This window comes from Synchiropus splendidus, chromosome 1 (genome assembly GCF_027744825.2).
Source record: "Synchiropus splendidus isolate RoL2022-P1 chromosome 1, RoL_Sspl_1.0, whole genome shotgun sequence".
Taxonomy (NCBI): domain Eukaryota; kingdom Metazoa; phylum Chordata; class Actinopteri; order Syngnathiformes; family Callionymidae; genus Synchiropus; species Synchiropus splendidus.
This window is the reverse complement of record NC_071334.1, coordinates 50281457-50308471: the sequence shown is the minus strand read 5'-3', so window position 1 is coordinate 50308471 and position 27015 is coordinate 50281457. Positions and strand designations below refer to the sequence as shown.

General features: G+C 43.8%; 2 protein-coding genes across 2 annotated transcripts; one reads left to right on the top strand and one right to left on the bottom strand.

The window, feature by feature from the left end:
• Positions 1–11: 11 nt before the first annotated feature.
• abcc4 (ATP-binding cassette, sub-family C (CFTR/MRP), member 4) lies at positions 12–22146 on the bottom strand. Its single transcript, XM_053846850.1, has 31 exons — positions 21918–22146; positions 21151–21261; positions 17833–17953; positions 16373–16597; positions 15960–16049; positions 14729–14892; positions 12977–13102; positions 12145–12394; positions 11512–11619; positions 11350–11439; positions 11078–11269; positions 9179–9273; positions 6882–6968; positions 6232–6328; positions 5887–6087; positions 5373–5510; positions 5264–5301; positions 4958–5058; positions 4744–4890; positions 4588–4667; positions 4344–4494; positions 3076–3195; positions 2903–3013; positions 2728–2828; positions 2467–2658; positions 2239–2394; positions 2080–2169; positions 1839–2011; positions 1652–1757; positions 650–784; positions 12–585 (listed from the first exon to the last, which is right to left on the bottom strand). Exons 1-31 carry the CDS (start codon positions 21989–21991, stop codon positions 496–498), a joined length of 3960 nt encoding a protein of 1319 aa, XP_053702825.1. The 5' UTR covers positions 21992–22146; the 3' UTR covers positions 12–495.
• A 90-nt stretch (positions 22147–22236) lies between these two features.
• On the top strand, positions 22237–26993 carry cldn10a (claudin 10a). The gene is made up of 6 exons (XM_053878026.1): positions 22237–22373; positions 25478–25744; positions 25890–26051; positions 26129–26210; positions 26283–26387; positions 26797–26993. The coding sequence occupies exons 2-6, from the start codon at positions 25525–25527 to the stop codon at positions 26924–26926; spliced, it is 699 nt and encodes a 232-aa protein (XP_053734001.1). The 5' UTR covers positions 22237–22373; positions 25478–25524; the 3' UTR covers positions 26927–26993.
• The last annotated feature ends 22 nt before the right edge of the window (positions 26994–27015 follow it).

The following is a 27015-nucleotide window of genomic DNA, read 5'->3' as shown; positions in this document are numbered from 1 at the left end:
AAACCACAAGATTATAAAAATGATGTTTAATCACAGTGTGGCTTCACACATTTGACATATGAACACAGAACTGTTCAAAATGAACTGAAACATCAGTAACTGAACTGAAGCCACTTCAGAGTAAAACATTGGTATTAATGTTCGAAATATCAAAAGCACATTCCGCTGCTCGGAATTCTATAAAACACAAGAGGCAACGTGGTGATCACTGGGAGATTGAAATTACAACCTGCTGCAAAGGAACAAAGGCACTGACTTATCTGTCTTTTAAGTAGCAGCATCAGCAGCAATACTGTATTTGTGTGACATCAGGTGAATAAATATCGATCGCTGGGTGTTACAGCAGGGTTCCAGCATTTTCCCGGGAACATCAGTGCAGTGTGAGACTGGCTCCTGTTCTCAGCCAGGACGCGAAGCTCTCTGCTCTACAGAGATGTGCCGGCCTTCACAGCCAGAGGAGCACGGCCGCCCTGCAGGGTTCCAGTCGCAGCAGGGTCACAGAGCCGTCTCGAAGATGACTGGGTTCCCGTCCAAGGCTTCCACAGATCCGTTGGCAACGTCTGTGCGGCTCCTGCTCTCATAAGCCTGAGGCAGCACATGTGAAGGAGTCATTATGTCATGTTGCCTGTGCAGTGGTGAAAGAACAAACCTGTTTGGCAGCTTCCAGCAGCGCGGCTGCTTCCTGCTTGCCCGTCTGCTGCACCATTTTGGAGAATATGCCCGAAGGATCTTGGAGCAATGTGTAGGGCGTGTCGTAGGCGTGGATCCTCCCCGCGTCCAGCACCTGACAACACCGTACCAAGTCAGTCAACTGGGAAACATGTCGACGGTCGGATTTAAAAATGGCCGCTCGCAACACAACTGCCATTTTCGAGGCAGTTGTGGAAGGAAACATGGAAGGTTTTGCCTTCACCCGCTTGATGTGCGACAGAGTTCTGAAAACCTGTCTGTCAATAATCAACAGAGTGGTTCATCAGGTGACAACCCCAGATCACCTCCGCACACTCGCTCACAAACACACACACACACACACGTGTCTGGACTTGTGAAATGTCCCTGAAAAACATGAACAGTACAATAACATTATTGTCATCATCATCATCAGAAGGACACTCCTAGTTGGTGGGAACATCACTGACATTGGTGATAAAGCTGGTTCTGATGAATCGCACTAAAGCTGAGTTAACTTGCGATAAACAGCAAATGAATCCCTCATGTTGTATCTGTTCTAACTTAAAGGCAGATGTTATCAATTCCAGAGTGGCCAGTAATGTTTACAGTGCTCTGCAGTTGGCATGTAGCTGAGCCTCTTCAGAGCCTCGGAGGTTGGCTGTTGAGAACATCCTCCTCGAAGCGACATTCAGAGCCCATACAAAATGTGTGATTCATTTACCATTAACCATGAGTTAACTCAGCTTCAGTGCGATTAATTGAGATTAAAAACTGAATCTACTGACAGGCCCAGCTGTGCAGTACCTGACTAGATCTTCATCTAGCAGCCAGCAACCAGCTTGAAAGTCCTTTGCCGCCACCTAACGCTCCGGAGTGACGCAGCATGATAAAAAAATTTCACCCAATTCCCTCAAACGTTTTCCACAGTATAAATTAGTGTTGTCCACACGCCTTTGAGTTGAATTTGAGAATGACTCACCAGGATGCGATCACTGTCGATGATGGTGTTGAGGCGGTGGGCGATGGTGAGCACAGTGCACTCCCTGAACTTGTCCCGGATGGTTTTCTGAATCAGTTCGTCCGTCCTGCAATGGAGACATGCCTCAGAAATCGGTGTGCATTTCTCCATGTCTGTTGTAGATCGCAAACACAGATGCCGCATTCACCTGGGATCCACGTTTGCCGTGGCTTCGTCGATGATGAGGATGCGGTTCTTCCTCAGGACCGCTCTGGCCAGACACACCAGCTGCCTCTGGCCCACGCTGAAATTGGTGCCGGACTCGGCCAGAACCGTTTCCAGCTTCCCAGGGAGCTCCTCCACCACGTTCTTGAGCTGGACCTGCAGACACAGCGGGTCACCTCTGTCATGACACTGATATCAATCACCACGCACGGGTTTGTTCCCACCTCCTGCAGAGCGTTCCACAGGTGCTCATCCGTGTGCTCGTTGAAGGGGTCCAGGTTCTTCCTCATGGTTCCAGTAAACAGTACTGGATCCTACAACCACAAAGTAGAGGTTCCAGAATGGCACCTGGAGGCCGACCATACAGTCTGACTCCTGTTTACCTGAGGAATGATGGACATCTTCTGTCGCAGGTCATGGAGGCCTATTTCAGAGGTCAGGACTCCATCGATGTAGATGTTTCCATCTGGTTCTGCCAGTCTGAAGAGCGCTGAGACCAGAGAGCTTTTTCCAGCACCTGTTCGTCCGACAATCCCCACCTGCCGACCAACCCAAAGAAGTGACGGTCCACTGATGGGTCAGTAAACAGTTGCATAACAAAGATGGCTGACCTTTTCCTTTGGCTGGAACATCGCCCTCAAGCTGTGGAGAACAATGGGTCCCTCTGCACTGTAGGAGAAGCTGACGCGGTCAAAGGTCACATGGCCTTTGCTTGGCCAATCTGGGGGGGGTCGCTTCTGCATTTCCCACGGGGCTTCACTTTCCAGCTCGGTGTACTCTGCCACCCTCTCCACCGACGTCATCTGTCGATCCAAGCACACGCTCAGCAAAACACAATGGAGCCTGTGAGTGAGCAGGCGAGGAGCTCGTACCATGTTCTCCACCTCGGCACTCTGCCGGACACCCCACTGAAACATTCCCATCAAGGTGACCGAGTAGGTCAGGGCCAAGCCTACGGAGCCGGCGTCCAGCTCTGGCGAGAGAACATCAGCTGCTAGGAGAATGATTCCAATCTGGACACCAGTCTCTCCCACACATGGAACTCACGGTCTCTGAGCAGCAGGCAGCCGAAGGTCGTGATGGTCACGAAGACACTGCATATCCCGTCCAGACGGAAAGCAAACCAGCGCGACGTGGTGAGAAACAAGAACCAGGCTTCTGCTCGAGACAGACACACCGTCACAGACACGGCCTTCAACGCATCAGCAAAGAAAACAAACCAGAGTGAAGGTCCTGATGGGCGTCAAAGTCCCGCTGAAACCGCTCTTCGGCTCTGAAGGCCCGAATCGTCCAGAGACCCTGTAGGGACGAGGACAGGTGGGAGAAGACGGGACTCCGAGCTGCAGATGAAGCAAGACTTGCATGAGTGAAGCATGTAGACATGGTCTGAACTGAAAACCAGGTTCTGTGCAGCAGGAGAACAAGATCAGTGCGCACCAGGGCTGAGCAGTTGAATTTCCTAAAGGGCCACAGTATGAACTGTGAGGGCCACAATGCTGAGACAGAGATGACTTCGAAACATGATGGGAGACATCCAAAATATAGGTAACAAGTACAAAATGGAACTGAGAGGATGAAACGTAAGTCTGGATATAAAGAAGTGTAAATATGCCATGAAACTAATAAAAACGCATTCTATTTCAATATAAAACAAAATAGAACTATGGACCAAACATCTTTAGCATTGATTCTTAACCATTGCGCCTCCTAGTTGGCCGCGAGCTGAAAGATGCTCCGCTTTAACACACCAACCAGCCATTTGGTGGCAATAGTGCGTCATTCATTTGACTTATTCTCAAAGAAGATGAAGAGGACAGCCGCTATAACTATGGAGAAATTCTGGGGAAAAAATGATAAAGAAAGTGAAGTGGCCCCTAACGGAAGTCAAACACTGGTACGCAAGTACAGTCTGGACTCAAAACTAAAAAAACACCTGGGAACGAAATGCTTGTGAGAAAGCTCTTTAAGAGGAAAGAAAATGGGCTATAGATACAGGAACGGTCTGCAGTAACACTGACCAGCTCCTCCAGCTGTGCTTTGACAGTGAGTCGCCTCGCAGCCACACGAGTGGCGAGGTGGGAGAATAGAAGCCTCCACCAAAGCGGAGGAGTTGGTTTTTCCAGCTGTAGTTTACCCATATTTTCTCTAGAGTTTATTTAGATATTGTTTTATTACATTTTTCTTGTCCGTCATTTTATTTATGACATGCCCAGTATTGACCATTTTCTCAGCAGTTTGCACCAAGTTTTTGTTCTCTTCTTTAGGAAATAATGCTTGAGCCTGGTTCATCTTTGTGATGAGGGGTTTAAGAGTAAATAGATAAAGTGTGGTGATCGAATGCAAATGACGCTCTATTACTTGAATGGGCTCATCTGTTTGAGTGAGTAATTTGACAACCACATCCACTGAAGATAACACGACATATGATCATAAGGGATATTGGTTGTCGTCTATCATTACAAATGGTGGTAGGTTCATCACGACTCACTCGTGGACTCCAAACGCTTTATGTCTCGAGACGTCTGCAGGAAGTAGCGGCGTAGAAACAGGAAGCCGATGAGCAGAGGCAGTACAGGGATGAGAATCCAGGGGAGGACCGAGGCTGCAACGGCAATTACCCCCAGGATCTGAAGGAAAATCTGCTCAGAGATAAAAAGGACAATTTCAGAGAACTATTTCTTAAAGATGCAGTGGTTGTGAAAAACAGCAGCGAGTTGCTGCAAGTGATTCACCTGAATGAAATCCACAAAGACCCATGGCATGTTGGAATCCAGCTGGCCGATGTCTTTGGAAAACCGGTTCAAAATCCTCCCTGGGAAACAGAGCAACAGCATCACAGGAATGAAATAACAGACGTTCAATACCTTTGAAAGAGAAGCGGTTCTGACCAATGGGGTTGATGTCAAAGAAGCGTACAGGAGTTCGGAGGATGGCGTTGAACATTTGGTTGTGCAGCGCTTGTGCGGATCTCACAAGCACGTTAAACAGAATTAAATTGCGGAGGAAGCCAAAAACGACGGTGGCTGCGGTCAAACCTGCAACAGGAAGCTCGATGAAACCAAGAGGAAAAAACGTTTGAAAAACTCTTTGCCCTTGTTTTACCTCCATAAATGCCCAGGTAGAAGTCAAGATTCAGCTCTGTCACGTTTCGCCCATCGACAACAATTGTGCTGTTCTCATCGAGCTTTTCCTGCTCATCAGCCCTAGAGTTAATAAAACATAAATAAGAACCAAACAGTGTAAGACCTTTGTAATTAATATACACCATAGTCCTGAATTCAGTTCAATATATAATGATAACTCGCTCAAGCATCACTCGCAGTTCACCAGTAGAGGGCAGAAAACGACCATAGATCATCTGTCTACAACAGTGTTTGGAAGCCACAGCACACCATTGCAAGTCCTCACCAGTGAGCCAGCCACCAGTCCTGCATGATGTAAGCCACCTGGAAGATGATTCACATTGTGATGATGTCGAAGAACCAGTCAACAGCAATAAACCACGGGGCATGTTTACCTGAGCCATAACGTTGATGAGCATCACAGTCAAAAGAAAGACCACGCTGGCTCCGGCTCGCAGGTATTTCACATACAGACTCATACTGACGGTTCCTTCAGCTCGGCTCTCTTCCACCATTGTGTGCACGGGCTCCGCCTGCATGAGACATTATGACACATATATGATGCTTACTCAGTTTACAAGAGCTAATGAAATACAGCACAGCAGCTGGAAAAAGGAAGTCAGCAACAGAAGGTAAACATCTGAAAATCACAGCTACCAAAAAAATAATAATAATACAGGAGGCACAGCGTCCTGATTTTCAGAGGCCACCAGATGGCGCAGTCTGCTGCAAAATGTTTGGACTTGAACAACTCATTCAATGAGACCTCACGTTCATTTTAAATCAACAGCGCCATCTAATGGCCTCTAAAATAACATCCATGATGCCCCATGTACCCATCACAAGCTTCAAGTTGTGTTCTCAGTTTTGAACGAACCCACATAAGCCTGAATACGGAGCAGAGCCTACCTCCAACTGGTCTCCATCTTTGACCGAATGCACAGATGAGGCCTGAGACATCACAGAGTTCTGAGACATGGTCCGAATCCGACCAGTGAGGTCCGGAGTGGGCTGCTGCTGCTCTTCCTCCTCTTCCTTTTTCAGGAGGGAGGTGAAGTCCACACCCGACCTCTGAAGCTCTGTGTAAGTGCCCTTCGCCACCATGTGACCCTAAAACAAACACTTATGAGAGCACAACCACACCTTTGCAATACATAACCCAGTCTCTCGCTAGCAAGCCTGTCTGTATATGTGGGGCCTGAAATACAAACCTAAAATAATTCTGAAACATATTCAAGACAAAATACCATTTACCTCCTTCAGAACCACTATCTGGTCGGCAGCTTTCAGGTACTGCAGCTGGTGAGTGACGAGAATTCGAGGCTTGTTCTTCAGCAGACCACAGATGCACCTTAAACATTGAGAAGTGCAGTTAACACTAAAGAACTGAGCAGAAAGCAGAAGGGCACCAAGCAATTGTTCTGGTCAAAAGAGTTGTGCCTTCATTTTGTGAGGACCAATAAACACTGCTGAGATCTCAAACACAAAAGGTTCCACAAGTCAGGTTGTTCTAACGGCTGAGCAGGACAAACCATAATCTTGTGACACAGACATCCTGCGCAGCACTTCCACAGGACAAGGGCTTTGATCTTTATAAACAAATATTCCTCCAGCCCAAGACAAACAAAACCTTTGACAAGCAACAGGCAGCAACAATGTCAGATCCTGCTCAGCATCAAGTAAAAGGTTTGTTGAAATTAGAACTATTGTTTTCCATGTTAGACAGACGGGGCAGGAGATCTGTGTCGTGATCCCAGCCCAGGATCCATTTACACGAATTAGAGGTGCGCTACAATTAAGAATTGGTTGGTAGACGGCCTAGAAAAGATGCACAAGAGGTAAACACCACCAGCCACAGCAAGCTGTGCATCACAGGCTCCAAGCTGAGACCACTTAAAACTCACTGCTGAAACAGATGTCGGCCGACCTCAGCATCCACGGCACTCAGAGGATCATCCAAAAGGAAGATGTCTGCATCGTGGTACACAGCCCTGCAGAGAATGTCATGTCAAACAGACCATTAATTCCATGGAGCCATTTACTTAATAAACTTGTAAAACAGGCTTTAAGACAACTCCAACTCATTTACTTAAATGCTTAATATTGCACTGCATTTAATAACGAGTTAATCCCCCCCTCGGCCATTTACTTAGTTTATCTGAGTGCTTATCAAATAGTGGGACCAGGGGCAATTTATGCAGATGCTGCACTTTAGCCACAATTTGAAATCCCACACCACTTCAGAGAGACGATTGCGTCTTCATGCGAGGATGAACTAACCAAGGATCTACTGGAGCGCGCACTAAAAACAGAAAATCATAAATTCTGGACTATAGAGCGCACTGGAATATCAGCCCCACCCACTAGATTTAAGAAGGAAAATAGATCTTGTTCATCCATAACCCGCAGCGGGTGGAGCTGTCAGCGCCGGAGAAAGGTCAGCGGTGCAACAGGAGGCTTAAAAATGCATGAAGATCACTTCTAAACAGGTTTGGAAAATGGACTCCAGCATGGAGACTGACTCATAAAACAAACTGGGCAATGTTCTGAACTTCAATCTTCAACTCCTCACATCTTTAATTCACATCAAAATGAGCCGTTTTTCCCTGCGTGTCTGAAGTTCCGACACCATAGCTGGTCTCAGCTGCTGCTTCCTCCAGGAAATTGGCTCTGTGGGCAGAGCTGCAGACACTCGGGCGAAAAACAGTGCTTTTTCAGTGCTTTAAGGTCAATAAAACGCCGATGTCGGTTTGATGAGGATCAATATTTAGACAGGACGACGCTCTTTAGCCTGTTGAAATCCATATGCTGTATATACAGCTTATAGTCTGAAACATATGTGTGTATGGGGAGAATAGGGGTGTCATGAAAAATATTTGAGAAGCACGGGGTTATCTACCTCTACGGACAAGTTAAATACGACTCTACAAGGAGAGGTTTGCTCCAAGAGTTGCTTCAAGCTGTGACCGTCTTGCACTAATCCCAACCCCACTGTGCAACCAAGAAATGTAACCCAAATATCTTCAAATCAACTATTGTTGATGGCTTAAGCAAACACAGATGATTCTTAACTGTTCTCATGCTGTGGGAACCGTTTTGGTTCAAAGAGTTTTATCAGGATCCATTTCTGGTGACGTCACGGCAGCATGACACCGGCACTGAGACTCATCAAAACAGCAGTGTTGAAGAGCGCTGCATTGACGTGCAGAAGATCAGGAAGCAGAGCAGTGGTGCGAGCGGAAAGGTGGGATGGGCTTTTGAATGGCAAATGTAGTTTAAAGCCATGCCAGATGGTGAGTTATTTGCAGTCACCGTCCATGTGAACCGAGTTATCATCCGCACAAGCCAAGTCTCATGTGGAGAATTTACAAGGGGATGAAGCCAAAAACCTTTCATGCTCAAGCAGCACAGAGGCTCTCGCGTACGAACACTGCGACTGACTCTCAAGTATGGTGATTCTACCATTCCTGTCTCAGTGAAACTGAGAGGGTGCCAGCAGTGCTCACAGAACCAGCTCTGCAGAGATTGTCAACTACATTCATCTGACCTAATCTAGCAGAGCACCATTCATGCTCAAACATCAAGCAATAAAGTATTGTACTGCACTGAAGTATTATAACAGGGTGTTTGTCCTTCCCATCTCCACCTCAGATAAGAAAGTTTAAAAAAAAAACAACACATATTTGATACAGTGACCTTCCCAAGATTAAATGGAGAGAGCTGAACTTTCGAAATTTTAATAATCACGTGTGTAAAGCAGCACAACAAGCCTGCATGTGTGCGTTCTCATGTGTGTTCTTAGGCTGTACTTTAGGGCAAGCGTTTAAATATGATGCTGTTAGCATATTCATGAGCCTCTTAGGTCCTTCTAAAGAATGTTCTCATCTGTAATGGTGGCTTGTTTGAGTAAATAAATGTTTGCATGAGGGAAATATTATTGGCCACTCTGGTGTAGATAACAGCTTCCTTCAAGCTACATTCAGAACAGATCTTAAACAGAGTCATTCTCAGTCATATTGAACCACATATTGACTGACTCATGTGTGGGACAGAGCGCAAGGCTGGCCACAGGTCCGCATTCATTCCTACCATCACAACCATTGATCTTACTTAAGAAGGTAAATCACGATCACTTTTATATTGAACAGATCAAATAAACAAGATAGTGCCTATATGCATGAGCTGAACATCAGGGCATTACCTGGCCAGGTTGACACGGGCCTTCTGGCCTCCACTGAGAGTTGCACCTCGGTCCCCGATAAGAGTCTGGTCTCCGTCTGGCAGCAGCTCCATGTCCTTAACATAAGAGGAAGGAGCAAAATGGGTTTTCAGTTAAGCCAACAGCCACAGCGCATGACATGGAAGTGGAAGAAAAGTGAGCTGTAAGCTCTTCACAGAAATAGACATAAAAATGATTATCGTACAAGTAATTCTATCAAAACAGCGTTGAACAGAGTTGGAATATTGGACATGTCTGAACAGGCAGAGGAAGCCGTGCCAGGTCTGCACCTACAACACTCAAGGCTGCAACAACGGCCAGTCATGTTTTGCGATCTGTCAGCATCACCAAACTAATTACATAAATGTTCAACATTGCAAGCAAAACATTCTTACGCAACTGTTTCAGTCTGCTGGATTGATGTCTGGCCAGCTGTGGATCATTTTAGATGAATGATAATTTACTATTAATAATATCTACCTTAATGGATTTCTCTGGCATGAACAGCCTGCAGAAAAAAGGGAGCGCTGACCTCATATCATTGAGAGCAAACTGGCTGCAACCGGGTTATCCCTACACTGGAGAAGGACTCTTGGAGACCGCCAACATATTTTTATCGTATTCTGCATTCACTCCCTCTGCATATGTCCTCATATAATTCAAATTAAATAATAGAATGAGGCCACAGACTTGAAATTGTCAATTTGGAAGAACCACTTACTTGGACGCACCAGGTGGTGAGAATATCATGGCAGCAGAGAGGGCAACACTCAATAGGAACACATGGAAACTAGTCAACTAAAGAAAGAAAACACAAGATATGGATTGGACAGTCCGGCTAATCTTTTACTGGCGTCCCTGTGCAGTTATCGCCACACGGTGCAGTGACACTAGGCAACACGGTTCACTGCTGCTGGGGCAAAGTGTTGTACTTGAGCCAAACGCAATTGAGATGACACACTACTCCTACAAAGCCGGTTTATGGTTCCTTTGAAATGCCCATGGTGCGCCAAGTATTATGCAATGCTGCAGTGTTCTGGAGCAGGTGGCAGCCAACAAGTGCATGTCGTGGCGCACCACTTCCGCATCAGTGGAAATCTGGGATCACATGCACTAGTGATGGGCGATATGCCCAAAAAAAGTTATCACAATAAATGTACTTTTGGCAATAGCGATAATTATCATGATAAATACATTTTCATCCCATTTCATTTGTTGGAAACACAACAGTCTCTCTTGAAACTGTTTTATGATGAAACTTATGAGTCTCTCAAACATCATTATTTGTTTATGTTTAAATATAATAGTTAACTAAGTCGAGATGAAAAATTCCATGTTTCACGTCTCTGGTAGAACCCGCTGGTGTCTGACGGACTGCTCTGCCAGCTTTATTTTGGGGTCAAATTGAGCCGTCTGCCTCCTGTATCTCATGTCTCTTAATAGTTCTCTTTTGTCATATTCTATTCTCCAAATCATTATACAAATTGCCAGTGAAAAAAATGAAATGAAAAACCTTTTCACAATTCTCTCTCCTAAAATGGTTGTTTTCCATTGCCTTATTGAAGATTTCACTAATTCTTTGACCGTTTTAGAATGTGTTGATGGTCCCTAACTGATGCCAGGTTGCAGCATTAGTGCTGCCATTGAGAGTATGTCCGCAATCAGTGAACCCTAATGGGGATGCAGAAGCATGTCTTTGGGCTGTGGGAGGAAACCAGAGTGCCCAGAGAAAGCTTGCGCATGCACAAGGAGAACATGCGAACTCCATGCATATTGGTCCAGAGCTGGACTCAAACCCTGAACCTTCTTGCTATAATGCTTCTTGCTATAAATAATGATGTAAAAAATGCAGCGTGAGACCAAACGCCAGACTTAACTTACCCGTTTCAAAGCGCACGCCCGTATGACTCGCTCATACTTCTGGGGGTTGAACTCTTTGCCAAAAAGGATGTTGCTGCGGATAGTCCCAGGAAACACCCAGGGCTGCTGGGCAGCGTAAGTCAACCGCCCTTTGACCTTTAGCACCCCTTTCTCAGGTGGAAGTTCTCCAAGGATGGAACTCAGCAGGGATGACTGCACATAAATGAGGAGGGATTGACACCTGCAGCCAGAGTCATAAGGAAGATGACCTTATAGAGGAGTCAGACCCAGACCTTTCCAGCACCCACTGGTCCGATGACGGCCAGCAGCTGATTTGAGTTCAGATTGAAGGAAACGTTTTGCAGAGAGGGAGCATCTAGACTCTGTGAAACAAATGAATAATTCATGAAATGTATTCCTCTATAAACTTAAATTCAAATGTGTTTTTTGCTGACCTTGTCCCAATAACAGATGAGGTCTTGGACTGTCACAGAGGCCTCTTTCTTCTCATCCTGCACCAAGGGAGAGCTGGCCTGTGCAATCTCATCCAGCAGCAAGAACTCCTTCATGGAAACAAACAGCTTCCACTCAATATGACAGTTTGAAAAAAAAGTAAATGCATTCGTCTCCTACATTAAATGGAATGGTCAACTTTGAAACTTCCAGTTAAGCAGCAGTGAAAAGTGATAGTATCTTTCTAAGCAGAAAGGATGTGGCTTGAAGCAGTGCTGGGCAGATCTCCAAAACAGAGCTGCTACTTCTTTGGGCCGCAATTAAACCATGGGATCACAATTGTCACACAACACTAATATAATTTCATATACTAGGAAAAGATAATGGGGAAAGAAGTCGGAACAGTGCTTTTCACTGTGATTTGAGCATGCAATAACAGCATGTTTAAAAGACACATGGTTAGTGGCCATCACGTTCACAGCAGATCGACCTAGATATCCTTCAGCAGAGACAAGACATTGATTTATGTTCTTATGTGCAAGTCCTAAGCAACACATGAGATTTAAATGGTTTGGGTGAATGTTTACATGTCACGCTACATGATGAAGAGCATGGCTACTCAGCAGACAGCACACCTGGATCCTACGGATGCTGACGCGACTCTCGAACAGCTTCTCGATGGCATTCGGGAAGAATAGGGTGACGGTGAGTCGCACAGAACTGTAGAGGGAAACGGTGACAAACACGCGACTGGCAGAGATGGTGTGTCCCAGCAGCACGTATAAGGTGAATGTGATGAAGACGATGATTTTGCTCGCACAGAAGAAGGAGGCCATGTTCAGACCTCGGAGGTAGGAGCTCAGCATGATCTTGGATATCTCTTTCCTAAAGGAGCGGGCAGAAAGGAGGCTCATGAGCGAAAAATAGAGATGAACAAAATAATTGAATTGTCGACAGCGGCAGTCAAAATAAAGAGTGACTGCTTTGTACGCTTCTTTTTTTGAAGGAAATTCTTTTTCTACGACTTTTGTGTCTCTCTACAATAACACAATAATAAACAGGTCATTAATATTTTCTATTGAAGGCCGTCAGTCGTTTGTTGTTAAATGTTTTCCTAATTCAATGATCAGATTAAATATCACATGCACACCTTAACTTTGAAAGAATGGGAGAAGATTTTTAACAAGCAGTTACGAAAGCGACTTAATTTGATTTTGAACAGTTTATTGTGGACAGAATTGTTCGTTTCCATCCACTAGTTTCAGAAGCAGAAGAAGAGTCATGCCATGACATATGGCTACATTCAAAAACTGACATGTTAACTCACTGCAGACCTGCTGCAAACATCACTCCCCCTCGGATTTATCTTGACTTGTTATGACAAGTTCTCACAAACCTGATACAATTAGGAATTTAGATTATCCCGAGAGAGCCCTCCCTGTGTGTCAGATTACAGACTAAGCTTACCTTCTGACTTCCGACACCAAAGCAGCAAACGGTTTCTCCCAAGCATACATTTTGATAATCCTCATCCCAGACACAACTTCATTCATTGTACGGATTCTGCTGTCAGTGAGGATGGCAGTCTTGCTCCTGGAGGGGAAACATGTCAGTGTTTAACGCCATAAATGCACACTAAAATCCAAACATTAGTCCTTTGGTTATTGGTTTTCAAAGCAATTTTAGCAGCTGCTTTTCTCATCCAGTCCAATCACAAACAAGTCACTCCATTGGCCCATTGGTTTTTCAAACTATCGCACACAATTGTAAACAATGGCAGGAGGGAATGCAGCATTTGTGTATCGAGCATCAGCTAGTGTTTATCAGTGTGTTTGCTGGATGAGTCACAGGCTGAAAAACATCTAGTATCTCTGGTTCATCTGAGGGTATTTTAAAGACAGTACATGACAGAGACAAAATGAGTGTACGGTGAGAATCCAGTTTCATGTGGCCAGAGTCAATGACTTGCAATTGGTGGCAAGTTGAAACTGAAATAAATGTCACTTTTTGTCTGAAAACGATGGACATTTGTATTGGCATCATTGGGGTGGTAGCCTTGGCAAAAGTCACAACTTTTGACAATTTCTCATGCTGTTTGACAAAGACATAATACGATACGAGTTGTGACAGAATTTGGAATAGAACTGGGTTTGTGCCTTCAGAGGGATCTCTTTGTTTGTGACGAAATCTCACGTGATCAAACGCATCAAAACAAAGTGGAAACATCAAAACAAGTGGTAATAACACATCCATGGAGGTGGATATGGTCATAGTGGTCTTTTGGCTGAAAAATCTCATGACAAATATTACAATCACAGTAATTTCAGGACTATAAGTCGCTACACTACTTTTATCTCTGAACCCTGGACCTCGTCATATCAAACCGATGAAACCACAGTGTTTTATTGACCTTAAAGCAGTCAAAATGCGCCGTTTTCGCCCGCATGTCCACAGCTCCGCCAACAGGACCGTCAGAACTTCGGACACATGGGTAAAAACAGCGTACATTGAGTACTTAAATGTAAATAACAGATGTGAGGATTTGATGATTCCAGTTCAGAACATTGCCCAGTCTGTTTCATGAGTCAGTCTCCATGCTCAGACCCTGTTCCCAAAACTAGTTTAGAAGTGATCCTCATGCATTTTTAAGCCTGGTGCACCGCTGACTTTCTACGGTGCAGACAGCACCACTGCAGCTTACGTATGAACAAGATATATGTATCCTTAAATTTAGTGGGTGGGGCTAATGTTTCGGTGCAGTCTAAAGCCCGGAATTTACCGTAAATATGCCTGTTTCACACTTAAGTCGTCATCCAGCCGGATACGTAAAGACACGGACCAGGTGAGGATGAATGCACATTGGAGAGAGATTTACTTCTCAAGACTACATAAAAATGATAAATAATAATAATTATATTTTGGCTGCTTTCAATTTTTGTTGTTGATTTATTTACCTTCGGGGGAATGAGTGAGGCTATTTCCATTCATTTCATTTTCCATTTTGAGACACAACTTGGGAATTGAGTCATGTAATGCAAAGCAATAGCGCACAACATTTTGGTGTTTGAACAATTTTCAACAGTGAGGAGTAACAATTTATAATTTGCAGTGGAATAAAAACAAAATGGTGCGCCAAAACCTCTTGGAGAGCTTTCACACTCAACAAGAAAGAGAGAAACCAATTTACAAACCAAGTATTCTAGCCACATTCCATCTTACCTGAATTTTGAAAAAAGTCTTCCAAATAAGGTTTGTACGGGCATGAGAAACAAAAGGACCACCATCCCCGCCAGGCAAGACGGCCCGATTTCCTGCCAAAGTAGCCCTGTGACGGCTGCTGCCTGTAATGGACCCACCCACAGGTAGTGTAAGAATATAGTCACCTGCCGAGAGAAAAATGAAAAATTGGGGTGAGAGGCCGATAGGCCTAAAACTCGAGTCATCTGGGTGAGCTCCAGCTCAGAACCAGCACTGCTTCATGGTTTTGGTTCTGGAACCGGTGACTTTTGGGACTCGCAGAACCTCTGTGCCTTGGATCAAATCAGCCCGCGTTCATACAAGGCAAAGCAGAAGTAACGTGGGAGGGGCTACAAACACACCAGCAAAATGACATGTTGCTCCGATATTCTGAAAACATTTGCTGCTCTACTGGTACTACTTGTTTTCATCCGACAACCAAGCCAGCAACGTCTTTTGCTGATGAGGAGAAGTAGAAGACGATTACGTCAGAAGCATCTGGAGTGACTCTGGTCTGAGTTCAAGTACCTGTCTCACGCAAAAAAACCCCCATATACTTCGTTTAACATAATTTCCTCCTTTTCCTTCTCATTTCGTAAAACAGAATACAACACACCTACCGATGATGTTACGGATCACAAACTCGTACCAACGGTCCAGGCTTCCCCTTGACTGAACATGCTAGCTGCTAGAAAACTGCGTTCTCCAGGACATAATCTGAATAAAGAGCCAAATCCTCACAGAGAATATAAAGACAGAAGTATGCGCTCGTGCATAGCTCAGATAATCACTTAAACAGGTTTTCTCCACTCGTGAAGAGGTAAAACACAAGCTAATTCGCAAATACGCACTGAATGACTCCCATTAAAGAATCAGCGGGAAAGACAGAATCCTCATTTGTGATTAATACACAGAACAGAACTGAAATATTACTACATGACTCACGTGTAGTACGCAGGAGGAGGGTGTATGGATTCATGTGACTGCATTTCATTAAAATCATTTGAGCAGTTTTGTTGCATTTCAGTTGAAAGACAGCAAAGTAAGGATTGATCCCGACACTCTGAAAGTCGCTGCAGCTCAGTGTGAATAAAGTGTGTTCAGACTTCAGTTAGATTCTAATCGAGCAACTGAGGTCTAAAGTCAAGGACCTGAGGGGAAGTGAAAGATAAAATGGCTAAAGCATGGAGTCAGTTCCTGGGAATTGACCTACATCATCAAACTTGTTGACATCATTGGAGAGAAGGTTGACAATCTGGCCGGTGGTGGTCTTCACCATGGCTGAACTGCTGAGACATAGTGCCTGAGGGGAAGAAAGAGGAAGGTGTTAAACACAGAGGCTCATGCTGATAGTTTATCGTCGCAAATGTAACCATGAATAATTTGATTTACTGTCATAGGGTGCGTGAGAACTGGGTACTCTCTCCCAAGTTTACGTACTGAGGATGATTAAATGGTGTCCTCTGTCATCACTTTAGAGAAACAAAATGATCATTTTATCACTGACCATAACATGTTAAAGCCTCGAGTGATGGGTGGGAAGAATTGCCCTCTCTTTAAATGTGGCCAGTTGACATGGTCATCAAAAAAACTCAGTGTAATAAAAAAAGGTAACAGAGTAGAGACCTTTTTATATATCATGTGACACATTGCCACTCGTATCTTCATGCCGACTCTCTGCACGTGGTAAAAATAGAGATGATGGAGAACCGCCAGGCCGATGGTACAGAGAGACATCCCAGCCGCGTAGCCCAGGGTTTGGTAAAGTGCTGTCATGTTGTTTGGGTCGTAGCTTTCGAAGTAGCGGATGATTTGTCCCAAGATCACCGGCTGGACAACTTTAATCACCTCCTAAATTAAAGAAGTGGGACAAAGATCAGTGGACACAGTGGAGACATTTTTGGCGTGTCTACTTTACTTGCAATCGCGTGACATGTTTAATGCTGAAATGTTAACAGCCTTGCAATTGTGGTCGCATCGCTTTCATCGTGCTGCAGCTGATTTGCTTGACATTACTCTTTTAAATCTCACTTTTCAAGGAAACAACACGGGGCTTACAGAGGCAACGGGGGCATGTGAGGGGTCCGACCCTAGCAGGGCAAAGTAGACTACGGCAGGCCACAGCAACAAATGTACTGCTCCATCGCTAACACCATTCAGCCACAGGGTTGTGAGTGAGTGAGTACAACATTGTTAGCGTTAATCTGCCTTCACAACTGTGAAATCCTTTTGGACGAGTTTTAATGGAAATAATATTGGACAACAAGCTGAAGGGATTTGTTTGGAAGTGGAGGGGCTATAAACACTAAAAAAACACTAAATAAGACAGAGTAGTTGAGTGATCTCATGCTGAAATCATTAACGGATGCATCATGCAGGCTTGGGGCAGCGTTGTGAGAACAGCAAAGCAAAAAAAGCATGAAGGGGTGTGTATCTCTATCTATAGGACCATAGATTTTCAGGGCTAAATATGTAGCCGCTGCATGGTTGGTAGGTCCAAACTGGTATTCTACCTATTGAAAGCTGAATAAACAGTTCAGTAAGTAAAGCAGGGCACTCTGGTTTGGATCCATTTTGCATTTGTCACTGTAGGCATTTCTGGCAGCTCAAACAAGAAAGCTGACATCAAAGGCAAAAGTCTGGGCAGAGAGAAGAAAATGGAGAACCGTAAACAAAAAAATGATCAGCACAAAAGTAAAAAAGGAGATTTTCATTGAAAGTAAGTGTTACTTTAAAAAACATATAGATATTTTTTTTGTTTGAGTTCCTTTTTTTTATATTATTTACCCAAATCAGCTTTCAAACGGGACCCAAAACATCATAAGTATGGAACCATTTTACAAAGGACACATACCTTTTTTTCCACACCATAATTTAAATTCACATTTATTCTGTTTACCAGACTCCAATGAAGACATGTTGCTGTGTCTGTCAACCCACGGATGTCAAATGCCGAATCATCATGAAATTAGTCAGTTTAGTAGCAGCTTTAGTAGCAGCATGTACCAATGCTGGTACATGCTGAGAAGGCATGTACCTAACATGTACCAATTCTTCAAGGTTCTTAGGTGTAAATCCACACTGACCTCAACCAGGGTGAAGAAGCCCAGCACTGCATATCGTTTCCAGTGGCACTTGATGATGGCTTTAGACAGTTGTGGAGGTCGCATGTCTTTAGTGGCCTTCTGAAATTCATGGTCCCAGCATCTGTGATCAGAATGACCCATTTGTTTACTGAGCTAAATGTTCTGCAGACATTTAAAGGAGACAACTGAAACACAGAAGAAAATCAGAACGTAATTTTACCAAAGAATAAATAAATCAAAACGCACAGAGTACAATTAGCCACAAGATTTCTCGTACCCGAACCCAAAAAACCCAAACTAATCCCATCATTTGAAGTCATAAACAGTTCTGTGAATTGTAACCCACCAGGTCCCCAGTTCATGACATTAACTTCATTTATTTTATTTAAAACAAAGAGGTGCTTTCTTTTGTAATTTGCCAAATGTCCTCCAGCAGCAGAGCTTCATCATCAGAGTTAAGCCACTATCACGCTCGATCACATGTCCCACTTCTTCGTGTAGCTCCTGCTGCTCCAGAGCTGCACGCCACCTCTGAGCTGAAAGTTTGCCTTGCTCAACGATAAAAAACCAAAGCAGGGATTTGGGCTCATCGTTGCCATGAGTGCACATTGCTGCTCTTTCAAGGGCAAAAATATGAGTATATGATATAGTTAACAACGCCATTCAAAACATCTTTCATTCAATACTCACAGTTGTCAGTGTTAAAAACCAAATTAACTAAGACATCAAGGATGGAAGAAAACATCTAAGACACACATCATAAACAAATATGAGCATAGAGCAACAGCAAACATGAAACACAAAGCTTTCACACTTTTACAAATATAGAGGTAAATATAAATATCAATAATCATTTGTATACATTGTGTAAATATAACAGTACAAATAAACAAAGCATTGACAGTCAACAATGGACATCAATAAGTACTACCAGTTTTTACTATGGTACGACCTGACAGCACTGGGAAGAAAGAAGCAGTGGAAAGTACCATGAGAAAAATATGGGGAATCAACCTCAGAGCAGCAGCACGTTTCTTTAATGTCTCAAGAAGCTAAAGATGAAAAGTGGGGTACTCAAAAAAAGAGATTTCCTGGCTAGCATTTAATCGGGAGAGCAGCAAATTTGAATTACACGTCAAATTACTACTGACAAAGAGAAACACTAACAGACTAAAGCTGTGTGGAAATTGATTTGAACGAAAGAAGAGGCTCAACAAACAGGATATCAGCCTCTCAGTCGGGCGGAGGTAAAACATTAGCACCAGACCAAGCATCTTTCTTATCGTTTGACTCAAGAGGGAATAATAATTAACACTTTAAAACCCGCTCGCCAATGACAGGAGGAAATTAACTGTTGACTGTCACTGTGGAAACGGCCCTTTCTCATTGCATCATCGCAAACATAACCACTTCAAAATATATCACACCAGTGTGTTGCCATCATCAAAATGAAGCTCAAGATTCGGTGTTGAACATATTCTCTAATCTTTATAGGAAGAGTGTAAGCGCAATGAGTGGACAAGTGGAAACAGCTAAGCTTGGATCGTGTCGAGTCATGAGGAAGCTTGGAAGCATAAAAACAGAGCATTAAGCAGGACAGGTATTGCAGGTTATAGCACATGGAGCAAAATAGTTGACGGTGAAAATGGATTAACAACTTCACTGGGGGAGATCCCTACTGCGCTATAAAACTAAAGTGGTATTCGACAACTGGGTCCGTGGAATCTCTGGACAGCTATAAGTTGTTGGCAATAGATACAACAAGCCAGAGTGAAATAACAATCACTACATGTGGCACTTGGCACTACTAAAAACTATAAGGTAGTTTAATGAATACAATTATTTACTCACCAGTGGTAAAGTAACCATGCTACCACTGTCACCAAATTAGCTGTCTGTGCAGTAGAAAGTTCAGTGGTGCACCAGGCTTAAAAAGGCATGAGAATCACTTGTTCCAGCATGGAGACTGACTGATGAAACAAACTGGGCAAAGTTCTGATCCTGAAGCATCAACTCCTCACATCTTTTATTGCTATTAAAAATGCTCTGTTTTCGCCCGCGTGACACCACAGCTGGTCTCAGCTGCTGCTTCTCGTCTCCTCTCCTCCAGGAGATCGGCTCTGCCGGCAGAGCTGCGGACACGCGGGTGAAAAACAGCTCATTTTGAGCGCTTTAAGGTCAATAAATCACCTGCTTTTTCATTGGTTTGATGAGACAAGGCTCCATATTTTCGTAGCATGATGCTCTTTAGCCTGTAAAAATCCATATATTAGCTGCATCATTGCAGAAACCACAGGGTTCAGACCGCAAAAAGAAGCGGCTTACTGTCGGGAAATAACTTATTTGCATAATTATTTTTTATCCGTAATTAATTAATGGAAGTTAATGTGTTTCCTCCCTAAAATAAACCCATATTATTAGCTCTTGCAGTGGGACCACTTAAAACAGAAGACTGCAGACAAGCAAAGAACATCTTAACAGTCGCTGTCGATCCCTACCCTCATCCAAGCACACAATTATACTGTGATTTGTCTTCACAACTGTGACACATCACTATGAATAGTGCTCAAAAGTGACAGTTAAAAATGATATCCAAAATCGACCCAATCTCAATTTGAGAGTCCACTCAGTAGCTGTTTAAATTCATGCCACTCTCAGCTCTCTCATGACGTCATAATCTCCACAAGTCACAGACTGTCTTTGATAACATTTTGATAAATCATTTGAACCCCACAAATACCCGGATTTGGCTCGTGTTCTAAAGAAATCCAAGATTCCTGCGATGGGACATGTTTATAAGAAAGCACCTGGATCAGATTCCCTCATATAAACGCTGGCGAAAACTTGGAAAGGTTACAAACTGCCTTGTGATTGGCTCACCGCAGCCTCAGCAGAGAAAAGAGTCACTTCACTGACTGTTACGATCGCAGGGGTCGTTAAAAATGAAATGACAGCTAAATGTCATGGGTCACACAGCACCTGCTGCCAAATGTGAACTCACACGTGACGTTTTCTGGCTCTTATCTCACTTTGTAGTGATGAATCTATGTTGGATAATGAACATAAACACATATGCAGCAGTCTGCACTTTCAGAAATGGAATGTTCTGTGCCACTGCGTGATAAAAATATATAAAGTAAATAAAAAACACCTGGTTATACAGGTTTATTTGCAAGATTGCTCACACCCTGATAGAACTTGCAAAACACTAGTATAAACAATGTGCCTCGCTGATGGAGGTTATATGTGTTTATTTCTCGCTGAATTTCTTTTACCTTTGGGGGAAACAAGCAGAGTAAATTAAGAGCTGCCACTGACCTCTGCAAATCCTCTCCCAGCTTCTCTGACCTGTCCTCCGCAAGCACTTCGTACATGTCATCTTCCTCCAACCGGCGTTTGTATCCCGTACGAAACAAAGGGTTGAGCCACCTGTTGACAATAAAGACATCAAAGTACATCAACTTGTGTTCAATGCTTGTCAACCAACGTGGTGTTGGATGTGGAGATGTGGGTCTAACAGGAGGATGCTGCCTGGGGCCTTAGGTTTGTTTTACCAGTGGGTGGGACGGTTCCCAAAGCAGGACACTTTTCCAAACAGCAATGACAGAATAGAATCAAACAGGAAACACTCAAGGAAATGAGATAGGCTGTTATTGTGAAACAAAAAGGAAGAGAAACCAACTAAAAGTTGAGAGTCTGTCCATCCCTTCAACGTGGACACATCCGGTTGTTTCTCCTTGGCTTACTGATTTTGTTTTGTTCGATGCTAATCGAAATGAAAATAAGAAGCCCCGGGCTTGCGGGGGGAAGTCGACTAAAAATCACATTTGGTGCCCATTGTACATTTTCGCAATAGCACAGGGGGGCTGCGTTGACGTCAACACCAGGAACGACTAATGAAAAGGTTGTTTATTAGACACGTATTACTTGAAACCTACAGTGGATGTTACAACCTACACGTGTTGGCCACACTTGTGCCTTCATGCTCGCGTGAACGAGCGTTGAAGCTCCTACTCAACACAATTTCAGCTGAGCTTCACGGTTCAACAAGAAGATTTAAGAGTCCCGTTGGTCCGGTCACTCACCAGAAAAATATCTTGGAGAGAAAATTTGCGGTCGCTGCCGGGTTCGTCTTGACATCTTTGCCCACTGTCTTCATCGCACTCTGCCCTCCGGCAGGACCTTCCGGTCCACTCTCGCCTCCTGAAAAAGTGACTTTAAATGACGTCCCACCACGGTTATGCTTTGAAGGGAATCATCGCCTTCAGGTCTTACGTGACTCTGGTAACACATTGCACGCCACCGACGCGGCCAGTTCCGCCTACCTCCCACCTGATTGGTGGACACAACCGAGTAGCTATTGGCTGAGCCGCCTGCCCTTCAGCAATTGGCTGAGGAAGCCCTCGTGTTCTGACCCTGCGGTATGAGAAACATGTAAGACGTAGTTAACGTAGAGTGTGTCCAATCGCGGATAAAATACGACTCACAATAAAGGAAAAATATGGAGAATTACATGATCTGAAAAAATGACAGTTAGACAGGTAAGACAGTTTTTCATCAAGCGTCGATCAAAGATGTCTGACACACATCCCGAGGTGTCCAGTTCAACCTTACTCTAATAATTTGTTTTGACGAATGAAATGCCTCGGTGTTAACTGGAATTCCGTGCCTCACTAGTGGCCTAATCCAGAGTAAGATGCTTATTGTGGTGGTTGGAAAATATCATAACCAGCATTAACTCAGAACAAACTTTTAAGTTTTTTTTTTTTTTTTGTGCGTGTCAATATATGCAGTTGTTTATGTACAAGTCACTTTACAAATATTGCCATTAGAGAAACAGTATTAGGAAACACCTTTCCTGTGAGCCACAACTAGCTGGTCAGTCATGTTTGAGTTGTCTCACCATATGGATCACATTAATGTCATAAAACCAGTCATCATCAATTCAAGTTGTCAAATATTGGAAATGTATTGAAACAATGCACTGGAAACGAACAGGAAAATTAACTTTGATCCAATAATGCTGATCAAAAATAAGAATCGTACAAGTAAAGCAAAGAAAATCAGTGTGACTGCTCAGATGGGACACCTCACATGCACCTTCTCTTCAGGAGTCCTTGCCACTAAACTTTGTCATGTGAACTGGTTGTATCAAAATGCTTGCAGTGACATGAATCCGACTGCCACCGAGTCATTGGGTCACTGAAATGACGAATGTGTTTGACTAAAAACAATGGTGATAAGAGGAGCACATGAACAAAAGTGTGTGTTCTAACCTGATAAAAGTTAATGGTTGAGAAAGCAGTGTCTACATCCTCTTCGCTATCTTCCTCTTTTCAAAAAAAAAAAAAAAAAGTTGCACTGTCATGATGAGTGTCACATATTCATATTATGCCAGAGTGGCTCTTCCAACTTCTTTTTAGGTGTGTGTGCCCACGCTCACCCTGAGCAAACCTCCCCCCATCCCATCCAAACAACGGCGCATGATGGAGAGAGCAAGCTGACATGATGAACATGCACAAGTCTCTTACAGGCAGCTCTTGAATTTAAAATAGTGAAACTCTCCCGGATTAATAAAGTGAATCCATCAATCTATCTATCTATCTGAGCTCTGTGGGAACAACAGTGATGTTGAAGAGGTCTGGCACACATTACCTTCCTGTTAATGCTAAACTCAATGCATGAGGTGACTAAGTCAAAGGGGAAGAATCAGTGGGTATTAAATATGAGCAGCTCAGTTTGAGTACTCCTCGAAGGGGAGTGAATATTTTCCCAGACTATCGCTCGTGCATGACAAGGATCATTTTACTAGCCAGCACTGTTAGCAGAGGGATCAAGGGCCAAACCCCCAGCCTACTCATTACAATAACAACAACCTGTCACACTCATCTTTGGACTTTGAAAGGGGATTTTTACTTTCAACAAGTCTCTCCAGGCCCTTCTTTGTCAAAACCAGGTTTGAGGGATTAGCAATCCCTACTGGATTACTGAGCAACAGGCCGTCCAGGTTTCAGTCATTAGAGGATTTACACGGCCATGTAACCCCCAGACTGGTTTTAACCAGCGGTGCAACAGCGGGCTCAGGCCATGCTTCACTAAATATTTAGAGAATAAAAAGAAAGAAATATGTGATGGAATTGATCATTTTGGTCTTTGTTTTGACTGTGTTGGAAATATCATGGGTGACCTCTGACCCAGCCTGTGATGTACGCTCGTCTCATTGTGTAGACACTGAATAGAATAATGATGAACTTGTAGTTGGTAATGGTGTCAAGGCAAAAACAAGGAATAAAATCTTTATTTATGAGAAGATTTTGCCTAGCATACATGATGGTTGTTTACTTAGCGGATTGCATGTTTCCGCGAGGACACCACTTCACAACGTGCACTGAAAACCGACAGACAACAGTACAACAGTAAAGCTGACACAGTAGCATGATAGAGCCAGACCAGGTATAATATAAACATGCTGTAAAAGAAGGTGTAGACAGACAGGACTGAGGACATTTTATGAGATTGCTTTATGACTGATGATATAACTCATAACTGTTACAGCTTCAGATTACTGAAGTTATCAAATTCCATTTCACTTTTTGAAGAACATACATTTTGCTTCTTGCGTCTGCATTCAGTCTTCATATGAATGAGGTTATTATTATTTTTTTAATATTCTATCTATTCTGTCTATCGATCTATCTATCTATCTATCTATCTATCTATCTATCTATCTATCTATCTATCTATCTATCTATCTATCTATCTATCTATCTATCTATCTATCTATCTATCTATCTATCTATCTATCTATCTATCTATCTATTGACAGACAGACAGACAGATAGTTAGATAGATAGAGAGATACATAGCCAGACCAACAGATAGATAGATAGATAGATAGACAGACAGACAGACAGACAGACAGTTAGATAGATAGATAGATAGATAGATAGATACATACATAGGCAGACCAACAGATAGATAGATAGATAGATAGATAGACAGACAGACAGACAGACAGACAGACAGTTAGATAGATGGATAGATACATAGGCAGACCAACAGATAGATAGATAGACAGACAGACAGACAGACAGACAGATAGTTAGATAGATAGATAGATACATAGGCAGACCAATAGATAGATAGATAGATAGATGAAAGGATTTTTATTCATTTATTTATTTATTTATTTTTACCTGTAGAGCTGTTTGAATTTCACGCAATTTCATCACACAATATTCACATTTTAAACAGTTCAACTGAGTAGCCACTTGATGGCGCCTTTAGTTAAGTAAAAAACATTTTGAAACCACCTTGTTTCACATCCCTTGCATGACTCGGACGCAGCAGTCTCAGTAGAACACTGGATAAAAGAAGACCGGCGGGACTTTTTAATGCTGCAGTCACTCACTAACCACCCTGTTATCTCTCGCCATCATCTCCTGCTCCTTCCTTGTCAGATCCTTTCATTTAATTACTTCCTCCCACAGCAGATCCCCTTGCAGACCCTGCACACAGTGTGGAGTGATGGGTACCCCACACACACACACGCACACACATCAGTCAGTGGAGAGCATTTAAAGTTCTGCAGAACAGCAATAGCTGACCCGCCTCTTTTAGATCAATCTGTCCATCTCCATCGCAGGTCCTCTGCTCCCACACTCCTGTGCGGGTCTATTTCTTCTTGACAACATGGGGAACATGGCAACAGAGATTGTGGCCTTCGTCCTCACCATCTCAGGCTGGATCTTGGTGTCATCCACCCTTCCTACGGACTACTGGAAGGTGTCCTCAGTGGATGGGACAGTCATCACCACAGCCACATTCTGGTCCAACCTCTGGAAAACATGCGTGACTGACTCAACAGGAGTGTCAAACTGCAAGGACTTTCCCTCAATGTTGGCCCTGGATGGTGAGTTTTCTCAATGAGTGTGCTTGACTTGACAGTTACATTACAGTGACATAATGCACCAGTGCCTGAAGGAGACAGGTGCTGAAGAAGCCACAGACGCTGGTGGGAATGCTGACTTAAAGATGAAGAGGTCTCTCTTGTGAAGCCTACATTCAGGTGTGTCGTGGACTCATGATCGCAGCCGTGTGTCTGGGATTTTTCGGAGCCGTCCTGGCGTTAATAGGAATGAAGTGCACCAAAGTGGGCGGCTCACAGACCGCCAAAGCCCGTCTGGCCTCCCTCGCAGGTTTCCACTTCATTCTCAGCGGTAAGAATCTAGATCGGATAACCGTTCTGCTCAACTGGCCGTTGTATTCGGGTGAAAGCCCTGCACCTCCTCCACAGGCCTCTGCTGCATGACGGCTTGCTCCATCTATGCTCACAGGATCACAACCGACTTCTTTGACCCCTTTTTTGTCGCTCAGAAGTGCGTATTTACCCGTGAATTTCATGTGAACTGAACCGACTGGACGTGATACATCCCACTTGATATGCACAGGTTTGAGCTGGGAGCAGCTCTTTTCATTGGCTGGGCTGGATCTGTGCTGTGTATCTTGGGAGGGCTCACCTTCTGCTTCTCTCTCTCCGAGGGCTGCGGCGCCAGGCAAGTTTCTAACACAGTGGTTTTTAGCTCTTTCATCAAACTGGAGTAGGTTGGAAGGTTTTGGCCCATTTGTTTACACTAACTGTGACATAAAGATTCCGATTGTCTTCGACTCACTACCCAGAACATTCACTTATCTCCATCAACATCTTGTCTATTAATCACTGAACCTTCCGGGCAAGTTGTCTAATCAGATTTTTGATTATTACGCCAGTGGTGAAGGCTGAATGTTTCCTTTGTTAAGGACAAGTAATGAGACTCTTTGCCAATGGGAGAGTCACCTTGATTCAGGACAAGACCAATGTTGCACCAGGCCGGACCGGATGAACAGATCAGATTAAGGGCGGAAAGACGGAAAGTCTTCTTTATTATTCCACGTATTATACACACATGTCTCTTTGTTTCGCAGAAGTGAGTTTTCCTACAACGGGACCAGGTCATTCGTGACGACCCACAACAGCCACAGCAAGGCTGCCAACAGCCTCAGCAGAGAGGCTCCACAACCACCCAGGCAGTTTGGACGAAATGCCTATGTGTAAGGGCAAAGGACATTTGAAATCAAAAGGGAATTTAGTTGTTGGTATCCACTGTATTCAACGTGATTAAAAGAATTGTGCATTGTCCTTTG